Raw genomic sequence first — 17975 nt, 5'->3', positions numbered from 1 at the left:
TGGTAGCACATTCTAGGTAGAGATGTCCTGTGGAGGGAATATGGAAATTTTTTTTCATAGAGTAGAGTATTCTCATCTCCACCTGATTAGTTTTTACATTTTTATTTAGTATACTTATCTAATATTACATTATTATTATTATATAACTATTACATTTAAATTTCAAATTTAATTATTTATTAGAAAAAATAATGAATATATTTAAAATTTGATTATATATGTGAATAATTTGATTTAAATTTGAGTTCCAAGAATGGGAAATGAAATGGGAAGCGGGAACGGAATGGGGAGATTCTTGATTAATTTTTTTGTATTTTTGTTGGGTTGAATTAGATCTTAGGATAAAAAAATTGGATTATATAGTCAAAAAGTGATTGTCTTTTTTAAGTAAACTTTGTGCCTATAAAAATAGCCTGAATATTCGGTACAATTTTGTATTTAAAAAAGTGACAACCATACCCTCTTATAAAATCTCTCTCTCTCTATATATATATTTTTGTGTGTTTTTATCCCAAAACAAAAATCAAATCAAATAAACACAAAAATACTACTTTTCACAATCTTTATATACCCCAAGTAGAAACTTCATCTTCCTTCAACCTTCCATACACGATTTCATCTTCCTACGCAACACTGAAATAAACCACCATTTCATCTTTAGAAACCATAAATTCCTAAATTAAAATTTTTTTCTAATTTGGGATGCTAAAATACCGTGTAACCACTCATATTTTTCATATTTATAAGGAGGATATTTGTATTTTGTCTTGTGTTCTCCATTCTTTTACTTCACATTCATAGCATTCTGCGTATATCTTCTACTTAAAAATGTTCGATTTTGCTTCATAGTTTTGTCATACAAATACCTTGTACTTTAGCTAAAATTTCCATTAGTCTTATAGCAAAACAAAATACCTAAGATAACTTGAATCTTATAGCTTGTAACAACTTAAAAAAATACTTTTTAACAACTAAAATAATAACTAATGGGAGTCATACCATGCTATGAAATTACTTTGAATTCAAAATATACCATCGAAAATCTTCCTAAAATCTATAATGATAACAAAAAAAATTAATTTATTATTTTAAAAAATTATTAAGATATGTAGATATAGCTTACTTGGATGAATAAACCGTAACCTAAATAATTGTAGTTTTTCAGAGGATTGAATGAGGTATCGGAAGGTTGGAGATGAAAGATGGATGGTGGGAGTGTTTTCGTCGGACATGGAAGATGAATGAACAAACTACAAAAGATTGAGAAATTGAATACCTAAAAAGAAAAAAAACCGGCAAAAGGGAAGAAACGTCGCAATTCAAAATGCACATCCGGAAGAGTCCTTTTGCTACTGTGTTGATTACAATTCAAAATGCACAGCTGAGAATGTAACCTCAGGGAAGAATATTTTTCATGGCAATTTTAATTACATCTGAAATAATATTTAATAATTAGAGAATCCATTCAAATAAAATCTCACCTAAATCTCCAAAATGCACACTTGGTAATGAACCCTCAATGAGAAGGGAAGTTTTTTTTTTTTTTTTCTTCTTCTAATCAACACGGTAATTTTAATAATTTTAATTAAATTTAAAATAATATCTGACTTTTAATCAATAAATTGCAATAAAATCTCACTTAAATCTTATGGACTGATTGGTTGGAGGGAAAGAAGGGTGGGAATGGGAATGGGCTTACAAAGCCCATGTTTGGTTTGTAGACTTTATTTATTTATCTTGGAAAATGCATTTCCTAGTCATCTTTTAGCCACACAAGTGAAGAAATTACATACTCATTGAGAAGTGTGAGTTTTCATTTCTTCTGCCACTTCCTACCACCATTTTCACTTCTTCTTCCCCTTCCTACCATCATATAAATGCTTATTTTGTCTATGTTTAGTATTTATACTTTGATATTGGTTATATTTGTTTTTTAGAATAAAATATAGTGCAGTTGCTTAATGTTGTTTTTAATAATTGCATAATAAAAATAAAATTGCACAAATTTATTATTTAAAATCAATTAAGACAAGTTTTTTTTTATTAGTTATATGCTTTATAATTGCACAAAATTTTGAAAGTGATCACACAATTTAAACAAAAATAACATTTACTTGGGTGATCTAATAATATTCTCATGCAACACAAAACATATGTATATTACTTATTCCCAAGAAAAGTTGATAACATTTCCTACCCAACCAAATATAGTTATCTTTAATTCCCATACATACTATTCCCAGACATTGTTTTTCCATGCATAACCAAACATAGTCATTCTTGATTCTCAGTAATTTTATTCTCAGACATATAATTCTCATGCATTCTTAATTCCCAGTAATTAGAGGTTTGAAGACTATTTGTATGTTACTAAAATCGTGGGATAGGAGCCATTAATTTGTGGGGGGCAGTGTTGGAAAATCAAATGGGTAGATAGGATCTACATATCATATTTTGGCCATAAATCAACGATTAGTACAGATACTTCATGTGAGACAAAGAATCAGTATCGGATACCCAAGAATCAGTATCAGACACGTATCGGATACCAATACTTTTAGATACTTCCCAGATACGTATCTGACACGTGATTTGACGTATCTATACTTCCAGATATGCATCTGACACACGATTTGATGTATCTATTTCTATGTGTACTTTTTTTTAAGAAAAAAAGATAAGTAACTCATCTAATCTTTCCCAATAGACAACATATTTAAAAGGCTCACTACTTGAGTTCAAAACTAAAAAAAAATAATAATAATAAATAACGTACGAAACCCTAGACTAGAATCATCCATTCTTCATCTTCACATTTGAGTCCCCATAAAGTCTACCAAAATATATACTATTTAGATATCTTTAACAATAAGTTTTCGTTTATCTTCATATTTCTCCATCTAATCTTCTTCTTCTTCTTTGCAATATGAGTCACTTTCCTATTGTATTTTATTAACTATTGTACTTCAACATCTTAGATGTTACTTTTTTGTATTGTATTTCAGTGTTTGTATTCTATTTTGTGTTATTGTTATTAACTTGTATGCTAAATTTATCTATGTCCTAGATTTCTTTAAAGAAAGAATGTATCTTCAATGTATCAGTATCCTCTTTTTTTTAGAAATATATATATTAAAAAAATATATAAAAAAATGTCGCATCCTTAGACGTATCCGTATCTTAGTTTTTTAGAAATTGATGAATCGCCGTATCCGATCGTATCCTTATCGTGTAGCCGTATCCGTGTCTGTGCTTATCTATCTATCTTTTTGTTTAAAATTTGATTACTTTGCATCGATTAATTTATGAATGTTTAATATTTTTCTTTTAAAATTGTTATAATATTTGTCTTTGTTTAAAATTTGTAATAAATATCATAGATATTTAGAATTTCACATTTTAATTTTATGAGATTTTAGTTATTTGTCCTGTATTGTAGATACATATTATTAATTAAGAAGGAAAAAATTTATAACTTGACAACTCAATCCGACCCAACGTGACCCGAATTTTAAGGGTTGAGTTGGGTTGGATTGTAGACTTTATTTGAGTTTTTTGGGTTGTCAATCCAACCAATTAGAATTTTCGAGTTTATTTAAAAAAAAAAAAAAACACCCTCAATCCAACCTATGTACACCCCTAGCACATCCCACTACATATTCGTTTTTTAGGAAAATTGTCTCTACAAAACAACACGTGGCCCAATTTCATTAGGTCGCTTGTTATGGTTTATTTATTTTCTTCATATCATTGATCATCTGATGTCCATCTACAGCTTTTCTTTTTCTTCCCCTCGCCGAAGTTCACCGAGGAGTCGAGTGACGTGCCAACGCGACTAATTGAGTGTTGTGGCGTGAGTCGAGTTGTCGGTTTTAGACAACTTAAGGCCTTTTGCCCTGGATCTAGAGCTAAAGTTGAAAGGGCTCTCAGCAAGGTTGGTTCTAGAGTATGGAATAAGAAGAAGATCTTTGAAGTCACTTGGGAGCACAACATCACTTCTTTCTATCTTTAATACTTAAAAGCTGTTCTATGATACCTTATTATCACTAATAGGGGAGAAGCTTCTTGATCCATCAACTGTTGAAGAAGTTGTTTTATAAGTAGATCTGCACGAGTTCAATCTTGTACAATCTCATAACTCTAAAGTAAACAGTATAATCAAAAGCATAATCCGTGAGTATTTTTTTCTCTCTCCATTCTTCTTCTTTTCCTTTTACCATATCTTTGTACGTTATTATTTTTTTTTTTTTTAAGGAAACAATATCTTTGTAGTTAGAATACTATATCTTCGTAATTTGGTTTTGTTTTATTATTTCATTTAAAAGTACCATTATAATTATTGACATAAATGATGTTGTAAATAATGTCACTTTAATTAATTAATTAATTTATCAAATTTTTTTTTTAAGAATATGCTTTTCCATTGTTACTCATCGGACAATATGTCAATTGTCATTTCATTCTAATGAAAAAACCCTTTAGGTATAAAAAATTTCAAAATTTATTGGTAAAAATAAAAACTTTTAATATTTTGTCACACAAAATTGATTATAAAGTTTAGGCATGTTTTGAATAATTTTACTTTTTTTTTTATATATAAAAAAGTAAAATCACAAACTAAAAAGTGTTGATGATTATTAAAAGAAAAATATTTAGTTACAACCCTGACATATACATCTCACTAAGTTGTCTAATCATAATTTGTCACGTGACAAATTCTTTTCATTTCTCTTTTGAAATATTTTAATTCATTTTTTAGTGTGAGTAATGAGGGGGGAAGCATGGAGATGGATACATCTATCATCCTTATTAGAACTTTTAAATTTATGTCTAACAAGTAAAAAGAAAAAAGAAAAATCTTTTTTCAAAATACTCCTAAAGTGTTGATAGATCCTATGATGTATTTGGAATAAATTTTCAAATGTTTAATTTAAAAAATAAGTTATTTTAAAATAAATTAGAGTATTTGACAACTGTTTCAAATAGCTTCTCAAGTATATTTGAATTAATTTTTATAAAAAATCTTTAAATAAAAATGAATTTTTCAAAAACACTTCAATCCAAACTGACTTTTAGTTTTATGCTAAAAAACCGAACTAAATGTATAAGTTGTAATTCTAATTATAACTAACAGATCTCTTCTTTCTTCTCTCTGACAAAACAACCCCACTACTTCACGCAAAATTCTGAGAGCCTCCTCTTCCGTTCCAAAACTGAAGTTATCAAAAATTACAATAATAATGTATTTTTGTTTTTTTTTTTTTCTCGTGTGAGATCAATCCTCTAACCTCTGAGATTGATAATACATATTTTAGGCCAATTCAACTATGGCTCAGGCAGATCCAACAATACCAGAATTATCTCCCTCCCACAATCCACTAATTTCCCAAAAATCTTTCAACCATCTAAGCTCTAATTTCCACTATCTATAAATTATAACCAACAGTAATTACCATTATGCTCACTGCTATACCCTAATAACTTTATAATTAGCACTCTAACAACATTTTGCTTTTCTTGTATTCTCGATTATCAGATCAATCAAATAAAATATACTAATAGACAAGAACTTGTAACTCCAAACTTAAATCAAATAAACTATGATTAGAATCTCATGAAGAAGCACAAACTTTCCAAACCAATGGTGAGAAGAAATACATTCTCATTTACCATCCTAAGCCACCAGTTTCTTTACCTCTTGAATCCATGGTTGTGTAGCTTTTTATGTGGCTAAAAGATTCATTCTTCCGACGGTCTTTGCCCCAAAACTGAAATGTCCTCGTAACGTTTCTGCATAATTATTAGATCATCATACATCAGAATAGAGTTGGAAATGAGTAAGAACGCTACTTCAGTACAAGAATTGTTTAGTAGCATTTCTGTGCAGGTAAAACATCTTTTCCAAAGCAGGATTGTAATAGAATAAAGACGAATAATATTGAGCATCATTTAATTCGAGGAAAAAAATAATAAATTAAAACAGCACTACTTGTAATTTACATTCACATAAGTTGTCTAGCATGTAAATTGCATCCCTAGTTTCAAAAAACAGTTTTTTAAGAACCCTTGATTTGTTCTTTTCTCCCATTTTACCCATTGGCTATGTAGAACATTTTTAACTAAGAATTAAAATCATAAATGTTGTCTACTTAGGCAACCGTTTAAGTTCAACAGCACGTGAGAGTGAGACTTCAAATCTATGACTTTTTGATCAATGATATAATATCTTAATTAATTGAGATGCTTAGGTCCACTTCATTGAAGACTTTTTGGATTTAGACCAACTTGGAAAATGATTTTAGTGACTGTCGTTATTTAATATTGACAGCCCACTTAAGTCTGAGTGGTTAAAACCAAATTGTTTATGAACCATGACACCATTTAATAGACAAACGACGGAGTTTATATTTATCCTACAAAAGTTCCAAATCAGCCTTAACTTAGTAGAAATAAGACTTTCCTAAACCCAAGAGCACAAAAAATGATTAAAAAAACAAAAGAAATGAGATACAAATGCTTCTCCTTCAAAAGAAAAAAAAAGTGATACAAATACTACATACTACTTTATTGTTATTTCCATCTTCAATTGGTATCGAATGATCAATATCTTTTGGATGGGAGTCTGTTCCACCACGTAGGAGAGGCCTCCTTCTGTGGACTTGTTTTTCTTTCCTTATTTTCTCAAAAAAACAAAAGTACGTTATACACGTTAATGAGCTATTGGCAGAAATCAGAACGGATCGTTTATTTCAGAACCGGCCCCCAAAAAAAAAAAAAAAAAAGAACAAGAGCCTAGATAATCAAAATAGAAATCTATAACCAATGGAGATCGAGAAAATGCAACAGTTCTAATTACAATGCCATAATATTCAACACGGTAACCATAAATAGAAGCTGAAACTGATAAATAATTTGACGCTGACAACAAAAAATGGGAGCCAAAACATCCAGAATAAAACATCAAGCATATGTTCTAGATCAATAGAGAACAAAAGAAAAGCCAAAACAATCGTCTATGTGGAGTTCGTGCCCATCAATAAATTTTAAATGTGTACATAGGAAAACAAAGAAAAGTAATATATGGGGCTAAGTTCCATACCCCGACATTGTTGTACTCCCAGAGCTTGTGAACTCCATAATCCACAGCCTGCACCAATGGAAATCCAAGCATTGAGGTTAAACACACACACACACAAATGCCATGCAATTCAGAAGCCCCATACTACAATTTGATATACCAAAGCCCACCACATAACAGTCCATAGAACAACGAAAGAAACATTCTTATGTTCCTTTTTTCTGCTTACCACTTCCACTATCTTGATCCTGTAAAATTTGGAGCAAAAATGGAACTACTCTGATAAGCAGACCAAATAATGTACAAATTCCGCATTTCCATACATAAATATGATCTACTATGTTACTTTACATGATTCAGAATCTGCATACACTCATAACAAAATTCAATACGATCAATCGTGTTCAGCAGACTTTAGAAACCATTACATGAATCCCAAAAAGATATGATGGAACAAAGATGTGAATCCTCTACTCTCTCCTCTGCCAGATAAACCATAAATTTCAATACAGTTCCGCCTACTTCAACTCTCAAGAGGGCACAGACGAACAAGTTTAATCCGTTTACTCTCTTTTTTGTGCGTTTTTTTTTCGTGAATCAGCGAAAACACGACCACGAATTTTAATATCAATATCAAGTGATTTGCAAGAACTAGATCTTCAGATCAAACATGGAAAACGAAATTAACAATTCAACAATCCACCAAAAAGAAAAGAGAAAAACCTAACATAGATAAATTAGTATAAAACATGAGGTCCACAACATTACCCGTTCTCCAGCAAATGCACCGGCGATGATGAAGGTGACGTAAACAGAATTACGGCGCATAATCACTCTGTACAAACCTTCGAGAAGGCCTCCTCCGCTTCTTCGACCTGTTGAATTCATTGTCGATGTGTTTCTCGCGAGTTCTTCTTCTGATCTAAGCGTTAGGGTTTGCAAAAACTTCTCGCGCCTTTAGTTGAGAGAAGAAGACGAGAATGGGATGGGATGGAATTGCTTGATTTGTCGAAAGCGAACTGCAAGGAACTTGACCGCTTTGAACCGGTCGGCCCGACTCGGGTTAAATAACCGTTTAACGTCCAAATGAACCGCTTTAGTTTAGTAGACATGCACATAGAGATGTCAATTTTCCTAGGAATCGGATCAGCGAGCATTTGAGGTCGAAAGTTTTCGATTAGACAGAAAATAGAGAAGGGAGTATGGAGAATTTTCTCTCCATTGACCAAATGAGAATGGAGATAAAAATTACCTTCTACGTTCCTATCCCCGATCTCGACTATATATATATATAATTCGCAGTATATATAAAAAATATTGCGAATTATGATTATGATTTATAACTTAAAATATAGGTTGTTTTTAAATATAGAAAAATAAATCAAAATACTTATAAAATATAACAAAATTTTAGAACTATCAATGATAGACACGGATAGAAATCTATCAGCGTCTATCATTGATAGTTCTAAAATTTTGTTATATCTTGTAAATATTTTTAACAGTTTTACCATTTGAAATAATTTTCCCTCATGATGTTGTGAGTTTATAACTCACAAAATATATTTATATATACTGAGAATTATGTATACATTGTTAAAAAAAACTATAATTTTTACCAACGAGTCTTTTCCTAATTTTCATCATATTTTTTTCATATTTTAATGTACTTTTAGTATAGAGATGTCAACACTTTCTTACTTTTAAGACGTATATATTGTAATATTTAAGTTGAAGGCTAACGATTAATATTTAAATTTTAATTTTAAGAAACTATGAGATAAACTATTTTAATTATATCTTTGCAAAAAGAAAAAAATATATGTTGTTTTTATAAGAAAATTTTATAATGTGTTATTTAAATAGATGTATCGGAAATGAATGATTTAATATAGAAAATTAATATATATATATATATATATATCATTGAGAATAAATTAAAAAAACTTATTAAACAATAAATAAATTAAGAAAAAAGCTACTGGAAAATTTTTCTCGTGGGAATATGGCAGTTTCCGTCTCTACCCCGTCTCGTGGACATCTCTATATGTACATACCGACTACTAAAAATTCATACTATATCCTTCTCGACTCTAACTTCTAGAATACAAGTCAATCTTAGTGGATAAAGACATTAATTATCATTCTCAATATCGATAGTTCTGTGTAAGTGGTTTATAAACTTTAAGATGTTGCAAAAAACTTAAACTTAAGATGATACAAACAAAGAAATTTCAATCATGTCTATAGGAATATTTCAATCATGTCTATAGGAATGTGGATAAAATGTCAATAATGAACTTATAAAAGAAGTTGCATTAAGTGGAATTAAAAGGAATCAAGTTTCATTTTAAAGAACAAAAATTTAAATCGAAATTTCTTAATTCTTGAATGGTTACAAATTATTGGTTGGCTGATTAAAAATAAATAATTTCGATGATCAAACAAACCACTCCAAAAACATGAATAAAGTTGTCACCTCACTATTTTTATTTTTTTTTCATTTTTTTTTTGTTGGGAGACAAAATATTAGAAAAGACTCTGTAACATTCATTAAGTATCTACCCACCCTAACATAGTTGAGGCTCATTTAGGAGTCCTAACTAAGTTTGTCTAATAATTTTAAGTGCGGCAGTTAAGAGATTTAAATTTCTATTAAGAACTAAAAGGGTGCAAATAGAGACAAACCACATGTTGCAATAACTTGTACTTGTTTGCATGAATAATCTTCATTATTGAAAAGTAGGTGAGAATGTTACACAATAAAAAGTCTAGATCAGAAAAATGGATGTTCAAGTTGCACGAAAGTATATAGAAAAATTGATTTATTTATTTTTTAAAATGTCATGATCACTAAAGGAGTGTTTGTTTCGATGAAAATTTAATTTTTTTAATAAAGAAAAAGAAAGGTGGAGAATCTCACATTGATCTCCTTATTCACCCCTACCCCTACCCTTCCTCGTGGGTTTGGACCCTAAGGGGTACCTAAGTTTTAGAAGGCGTGAGCAAGTAGACAAATATGGGTTTAATGGTCATTCCACACGTGCGCTGCCATCCATCTGGGCGAGGCGAGTATGTGGAATAATAATTTTATTTTTCCTTAAATCATCCATTCTTTTTTTCATTCATCCAAATTTGTCGTGGTCTTCTGGATTTTCCATTCCGTCTGAACGGTCCGCTTTGTGTGTACATACGCATGTTACCCCTTCTTTGCGCATTCTCAAATAGAACATGATCTGCGGCTCAACTTTGCAAGTTTCAATTTTGCAAGCTTCTCGTTCGTTGTTGCTGATTCCAAAGTGTCGTTCCTATCACAGTTCACCGAAACCTCCATTCTTGTTAGGGTTCACCAGGGCTTCTAGTCCTATCACTGTTCTCTGGGTAGCTGTTTTTTCAATTTTAAGGCGGGTCGACCTACCGATGTTCATGATGGCCATTCCAACATAGAATAATATTCTATCCATCGATCTCAACTGCCCTTTCCGTTTCTAAGGGGCATACTTCAAACGTTGAAGAAAATTGTTCTTTCTCATTGTGAAGAAAGTTGTTGTCGTCTGCACCACAGAGAAGCCAATTATCTCACAAATAGATCCAACTGAACAACAGATCAAAGATGTTATTGTTTAGAAGGAAAATGATTTTCTATGGAAAAATTTTATCTTAAATGGTTTGATTAATGATTTATATGACTATTACAGCACGATGACCATATCGAAAGAACTCTGAGATGCTTTACAGAAAAAATACGATATCAAAGAGGACGAATCGAAAAAGTATATTGTCAGCTATTATTTGAAGTTTTAAATGATGGATGAAAAACCTGTAGAGGCTCAATCCCATGAATTGTAGAAGAGTGTTCATAAAATCATTAGCGAAGGTATGCCCCTAAATGAGCAATTTCAAGTTGCTTTTATTATTGACAAGTTACCCCCTATGTGGAAGGACTTTAAAAACACATTGAGGCATAAAGCCAAAGAATTTTCCTTGGAAAACCTGATAACACGCATGAGGATTGAGGAGGCAACCTGAAAGCAGGACTAGAGAGAGGAGGTAAACATTGTATCAAGAAAGTACGCCCCTACTGTTAAAAAACCTGGACTAAAGCCAAAGGGAAACAAGATGAAAGTTCATAATCGTGGATCTAGCAACTAGAAGAATCAAAAGAATCAGAAATCTCCCTCAGGAGAAACGGTACAATTTTTTTGCTTCAACTATAACAAACTTGGGCATATGGCCAAGAACTGTAGGAATATGCATCGTCCTGCACCTACATAGGTGATAACTTGTAGAAATACAAGCTATTGCAGCCTTTTACTTAGAATTATGAGGGTTGATGGGTAGAACATGCGTTAATTTTGCTAAGAATGCATGTGGAATAATGAGCTTGCATTGATCAATACTAAAAATCCCCGCTAACCCTATATCATGCGTTATCTTGCGTCAAAATGTCTATTTTTGTAGTTGTCGTAGGAGTTGATCACATGCGTTGATCCCAAACCATCGTAAAGTTAATTGCATGCGTTGATCTTAATGAAGACAAATTGGTAGCATGAAATGCTGCAATTACAGAGTGATAGCCATGATAGAAGGATGATTGCAAAGTGGGTGGAATGCATTGATATTTCAAAAGAAACAATCATGAATGCATACTTGAGAGTATCAAAGAGATAAGATCATGATGACATTCTCACCTATCGCATCAATAATGGCAGTGATTCAGAGCGGGATTATCAAAGTTGTCGGTGTTTGAGCTCTATAAATAGAGCCTTAGAGCCCAAGATCAAAGTATTCGAGACTCAGCCTTGGGAAGATTCTTGTGATCACAGACGAGAGCATCGACAGAAAGTCTTTAAGAGTTATTCACTTCCATAACCTCCTTCAATTGAAGACCGGAGCTTCGCCGGAGATAGAGCTCGAGAGAGACTACTCCACCGCCATCCATTGTACCATCGGCAGCTTTGATACATATTTGATAGAAGCAAGAGATTGTCTACATCTAGTTCTCCACCTCTCTTCTTACTTTTGTATTGTATTACATTTTGGCTTAAGACATTAATACATTTTGTAATCAATGCATCTCTTTAATTCCTTCAACATCATTTTCATCACCTTCTTCTATTTCATCATCTTTTACTTTCATCACAAAGAGTTAAGTGCAGATTGCAAGAGTTATTGCATGCTCAATCATGCTGCATAGAGATATGACGCATGTAGCAAACCACCGAGAGGTGTGCCTTGCGTGAATATAGTGAGTCAATCCTATTTGTTTAGTGTGAGGCTATCGCAAAGCTTGTCTATGAGTAGAGTAGCTATAACCAACTGCCCGAGAGGGTAAGTGGTGGAAATCACTAAGCAAAATAAGCAATGTTTCTAGAGATAGGAATAATCTTATGCTCAACAGAACCATGCGTTATAGAGATATAAGCATATGGTTGACCATCGAGAGGTATGCGATGCATTAGTGTGGCGAGCTGGGATTACCCTTGCAACCAAACTTAAGGACTTGGTGGTATCTCCTCCACAACTCTACTTCTCCATGCATCTTATTACGTGTTAACAGTTGTCGCATCTCTACCGATTCTCATAGTCAAACTTCAATTGTTCAATTTGTTTAGCTAGGAGTAGGAGTAGTGCATAGTAATCAGCTTCTTTCTTTTTATTTTTATTCTCCACCTCAAATACATTACTTTACAATTATCTTTTAGTTGCAAGTCCCCATGTTCGACCTCGGATCATCCCGAGAAACTTGTGATCTCGTTATACTTGGCAAGAGAGCAAGAAAACTTGTGATAGAAATGCATGGTCATCGTATACATGATTAACGCATAATGCATATTCTTTAGATTAACACATGATCAATGTATGACCATCAACTCATATCCATTAACGAAAACAAACAAAAATTTATCCTCAACAAGTTTTTGGCGCCATTGCCGGGGACTTGGCTTTTAATCATTTGGTTAAGGTTTGTGTTTCCGCATGTCCCCTTTTGGTCTTAGGCATATTATGGCTTGTGCGACCAAGTCAAAAACGATATTTGAGTGAAGGTGCTGCGCCCAAATTCAATATTGACCCTGAGATTGAAATGCTATTTGTCGCATGAGCTGGAAGCAATCTTAGGAGCATGGTAAACGCCATGCGACTAATGAATGCTGGAATCTCTGGTGGTCGGGACAATGAATCCCTTGACCTAAGCAGGCGAGTTCGATCCCCTCTATGGAAGAGTCCTTGCGGTGACTTCACTCCAATTTCTCCAGGGACATCTTCTACTCTATCTTTACTTTGTTTTCCTAGTTAGCTTTAGTTTATTTATTTGATTTTTGCCGTTTTGGATTTGCGGCTGCTTTTCTTAGATGTGGTGTTGCAATCGCTCCTTCTTGGTGCGATAATAATTTCCTCTTAGTGTGTTGTTCTGAAAGAAGAATTCTCTCTCTTATTCAATGCATGATTATTTCTTCTACATGAATTCTAAGTATTGACGCAATCGACACTCTGCTCGTATCTTTCTTTTCTTGTTATCTTTCATGCGTTATCTTTTTGAAATTATCTTTTGCCTGTTTGTCTGCTTGCCTTCTTTTGCGTTGATAAATTAGCATCCATGATGATACTTATGTAAATTCACTAAATCCACTCACTAAAAGTCGCATGGCTCGCCTCGCTTTAGTAGCTTCTTCAAAGTTTGACAATTTTAAGTGCTATTGTGTGCAAACCTCTGCTCAGACCTCTTTTACCGCATCTCTGAACAATTTTGTCTTTAGCTTTTTTGGAAGGGAGCCTATCACTCTAAATTTGGAGGTGGGATCGGTCCAAGCAAATGCGTTCCATATCAACATTGTGATTGCTTAAAAAAAATGATCCTAATAAAAACTTTGCTGTCAACGCAAAAGGGAAACCCAAGCTGATTTGTTAAGTTGTGAAAGGTACCTACCTGTAGTTGGATACTTTGCATGAACCCGTGTAGGTAAGCCAAAACGAAAGTAGGTGACCAAAATCAACGCATAATGAAAACTCCTCTATCTGACACAAATTAAATTTAGCTAAGATAAGAGTTGAATTGAAAATGGCACGCAACCGAAGTTGGATGCCCGCATGACACCCGTGGGGGCAAGCCAAAATGAAGAACGTAGCTAGGTTCAATGCCTTAATCTAATAATGACTCGCTAAGCTTTGAATCGTTTTGAACGATCTCATTCTAAAAAGCTAAAAGCAAAGTTGTCTGTGATGAGTTTGAGGAGCCCCTACTGTTCAAAAACCTGGACTAAAGCCAAAGGGAAATAAGATGAAAGTTCATAATCGTGGATCCAGCAACTAGAAGAATCAAAAGAATAAAAAATCTCCCTCAGAAGAAACGGTACAATTTCTTTGCTTCAATTGTAACAAACCTGGGCATATAACTAAGAATTGTAGGAACATGCATCGTCCTATACCTACATAGGTGATAACTTGTAGAAATACAAGATATTGCAACCTTTTATTTAAAATTGTGAAGGTTGATGAGCAAAACATGCGTTAATTTTGTTAAGAATTCATGTGGAATAATGAGCTTGTGTTGATCAGCACTGAAAATCCCCACTAACCCTATATCATGCGTTATCTTGCGTCAAAATGTCTATTTTTATAGTTGCTGCAGGAATCAATCGCATGCGTTGATCCCAAACCATCGCAAAGTTGATCGCATGAATTGATCTTAATGAAGACAAGTTGGTCGCATGAAATGTCGTGATTATAGAGTGATAGCCATGGTAGAAGAATGATCGCAAATTGGGTGGAATGCGTTGATACTTCAGAAGAAACAATCATGAATGCATACCTCAGGAGTATCAAAGAGATAAGATCATGATGACATTCTCACCTACCGCGTCAGTAGTGGAAGTGATTCAGAGTGGGATTATCAAAGCTGTCAGCGTTTGAGCTCTATAAATAGAGCCTTGGAGCCCAAGATCAAAGCATCCAGGACTCTGCCTTGGGCAGATTCTTGTGATCACAGACGAGAGCATGAGCATAAAGTCTTTGAGAGTTATTCACTTCCACAACCTCCTCCGATTGACGACCGGAGCTTCGCCGGAGATAGAGCTCAAGAGAGACTACTCCACCATCCATCCATTGCACCACCGGCAGCCTTGACACACATCGGATGGAAGCAAGAGATTGCCTACATCTAGCCCTCCACCTCTCTTCTTACTTTTGTATTGTATTACATTTTGGCTTAAGAAATTAATACATTTTGTAATCAATGCATCTCTTTAATTCCTTCAAAATCATTTTCATCATCTTCTTCTACTTTATCATCTTTTTCTTTCATCGCAAAGAGTTAAGTGTAGATTGCAAGAGTTATCGCTCAATCATGCGCCATAGAGATATGATGCATGTAGCAAACTACCGAGAGGTGTGTGTTGCGCGAATATAGTGAGTTAATCCTATTTTCTTAGTGCGAGGCTATCGCAAAACTTGTCTTGTTGGGTTGTGTGTCCTAAAACTCACAGTTTGTAAAGTTAAACACATTCTATTATCAATAAAGACATTCAACATTTCTTCGATAAAGTTGTTATTGAATCTTTAAATTGCATTCATAAAGTCTAAATCCAATAAACTAAGATCCATGATTATTATATGAATACTTGAACTTTATGTAGAGACATAAAGATGGATCAAGTTCAAGTAAATAGCCAAAACGGTCTATAGTATATGATTAAGGTTGGGTACCTTATTCGGGTAACATTATTGGATGCGACCTACTCTGTAGCTGTTACAAGTTATTGCAAAGATACTACAAACGAAGTGATCCAGATTCGTTCATGTATTGACAAGAGGAGTTGGGTGTCCTACGCAATGAGTTTGCATAAGATCGGACCAAAAAATAAGTCACTTTTACTTTATAACGTTGTTTATTGTTCAAAGACTAACTAGATGACCTAGGTAACTCAATCTTAATCCTGAGCTAACTATGAATTCCTGTTTATTCGTGATTATCTTTAGATTTGCATAGGTGAGGGTTGGCTCAACAACACTGGCTCAATAAGCCTCCCATTTCAGGGGTAAGACCGGGTAGATAGCTGGGGACATAGGGTGCAAGACAGAATTCATGCCTACCCGATTTAGAGATAGGAGAAAGATTATTCTCTTAAGTAACTGAATCCAGGTCTTGAACAAGAGATCCCACTCTCTCACTGACCCGAGATGGATCTGGTTTAGTGATTGGATCATAAACCAATTGTTCATTAGAGGATCAATTGGAACTTAAGGAACAAGACGTAATATGGGGGGTAAAACAACATATTGACCCAATCGTTATTACGAACAACTTGTGAAGGGTTGACTTACTAGTTATGGTTAAATCATGTAGATACAAATATATCTATAGTGAGGAAAGTGCAACTATCGAGCTATAGTGGTGTGACTTGATAGTTAACGAATACTGATTAATTTGGTCTAAAGAGTTCTAGCCAATTAATTTTAAATTGTTCGAGCTTATGATCTATAGGTCCATAAAGTCCCTCTACTAGCTCGTAAAACATGAACACCTTTAATTATTAAATTGAGTGAATTTGGAATAATATCAATTTGAATTGTTCAAATTGAATTATGGTTTGAATTTGAATAAGTTCAAAATCAAATTAGGTTTTGTTTAATTATATTTGATATAATTAACATTTAATTTGTTGAAATTAAACAAAATTGGAGAGTTTATAATGTTTAAATATTGATTTAAATATTAATTATATGAATAGAATTCATATTTAAAATTAGGTGTGTGATTAATTTGATATTTGATAATTAATTAATTAATTAATTAAAAATCAAATTAAATTCCAATTTTAAATTCAATTTAAGAAATTGGATATTGATATTTTAGATTTGATTAATTATGAATTAATTAAATCAAATTTTAATTAATTTTTGAATTAATTGAATTTTGAAATGAAAGATTGAAAAAATTGGATTAAGTGGGTTTTCCCACAAACACTCTCAAGTAGGAGGTGTTCTTCCTACAAGCATACACAAATCCCACTAGTTGAGGAAGTTGGAGCTGGCATTTGAAAAATTCTGTAATGCTTGCATGTAGATGATGCATAAAAGCTTTTCAATTTGCTGAGATTATGGGAGTTCTTCAGGTTTTTCTACAAGTTCTTCCTCTCCCACACAAAACCCAAAAAATCCTTCACCTAATTTACTCAAATTCGAGTTCCACCACTCAAATTTATGGCTAAGAATAATAGAAAAGATCTATTGGTGGTTCACGTTCGATTTGGAGTAAAGAGTAGCTTGAAATTGAAGAATTCATCAAGAGGTATGTAACATGAAATCCACTTGTGATTTTCTTGCAAATGCATGCTTTAGAACTCAAATTAAATGTAATTAGAGTGCTTATTGATTCTGTTTGCATCTATTGCATTCTTGTGTTGTTGGGATTGGTGTCCTAATTCTCCTGGAGTTTTGTTGTTTTGTAAAGATACACATTGTTTGATGAATAAAATAATTGTTATTTAATTCTGGCATTTATTCATATTCAATAAACAAAGCTCTTTGGTTATCTTATGTGAACTTAAGCATGTATATGTGATATACAAGTGGATCATGCCTTAAGTGATAACCTAAATAGGTCTGTAGTATAAGAATTAAGGTGGGATACCTAATCCTGGTGACACTACGAATACGACCCGCTTTGTAGAGGTTTGCAAGTGTTGTAAACTACTACATATGGTAGATCCTGACTATTCATGTGGAGACGTGTGAACGGGAGTGTCCTATACAAAGAGTTCGTATAAGACCTAGACCACGAGATGACTAGACTCTGTATATAACACCGTTGATACTAGAGACTTACATCTCACCTAAACGACCATAGGTGACACGATTTCAATCATGAGTGTTTTGGGAACTCCTGTCTTTGAGGGCG

General features: G+C 33.1%; 1 protein-coding gene across 2 annotated transcripts; it reads right to left on the bottom strand.

The window, feature by feature from the left end:
• Window positions 1–5219: 5219 nt before the first annotated feature.
• On the bottom strand, window positions 5220–8105 carry LOC120090119 (cytochrome b-c1 complex subunit 9-like). 2 transcript variants are annotated; one of them, XM_039047631.1, is made up of 4 exons: window positions 7847–8105; window positions 7308–7326; window positions 7100–7147; window positions 5220–5790 (listed from the first exon to the last, which is right to left on the bottom strand). In XM_039047631.1, the coding sequence occupies exons 1-4, from the start codon at window positions 7964–7966 to the stop codon at window positions 5723–5725; spliced, it is 255 nt and encodes an 84-aa protein (XP_038903559.1). In that variant the 5' UTR covers window positions 7967–8105; the 3' UTR covers window positions 5220–5722. The 2 variants fall into 2 exon arrangements, with proteins under 2 accessions (XP_038903559.1, XP_038903560.1); XM_039047632.1 differs by lacking the exon at window positions 7308–7326 and having other exon boundaries at window positions 5490–5790; window positions 7847–8085.
• Between the last annotated feature and the right edge of the window lie 9870 nt (window positions 8106–17975).

The sequence above is a fragment of the Benincasa hispida genome, chromosome 11 (assembly GCF_009727055.1).
Source record: "Benincasa hispida cultivar B227 chromosome 11, ASM972705v1, whole genome shotgun sequence".
Classification (NCBI taxonomy): domain Eukaryota; kingdom Viridiplantae; phylum Streptophyta; class Magnoliopsida; order Cucurbitales; family Cucurbitaceae; genus Benincasa; species Benincasa hispida.
The sequence above is the reverse complement of the archived record's forward strand: the minus strand, read 5'-3'. Positions and strand labels throughout refer to the sequence as shown.

What these genes read in the sequence shown, in the direction of transcription:
- LOC120090119 (XM_039047631.1), bottom strand. Translation starts at nt 7,966, where the DNA reads ATGAATTCAACAGGTCGAAGAAGCGGAGGAGGCCTTCTCGAAGGTTTG. An exon ending in GGGAGTACAACAATGTCGGG is followed by an intron (nt 5,791 to 7,099) that starts GTATGGAACTTA and finishes ATAATTATGCAG; the next exon opens with AAACGTTACGAGGACATTTC.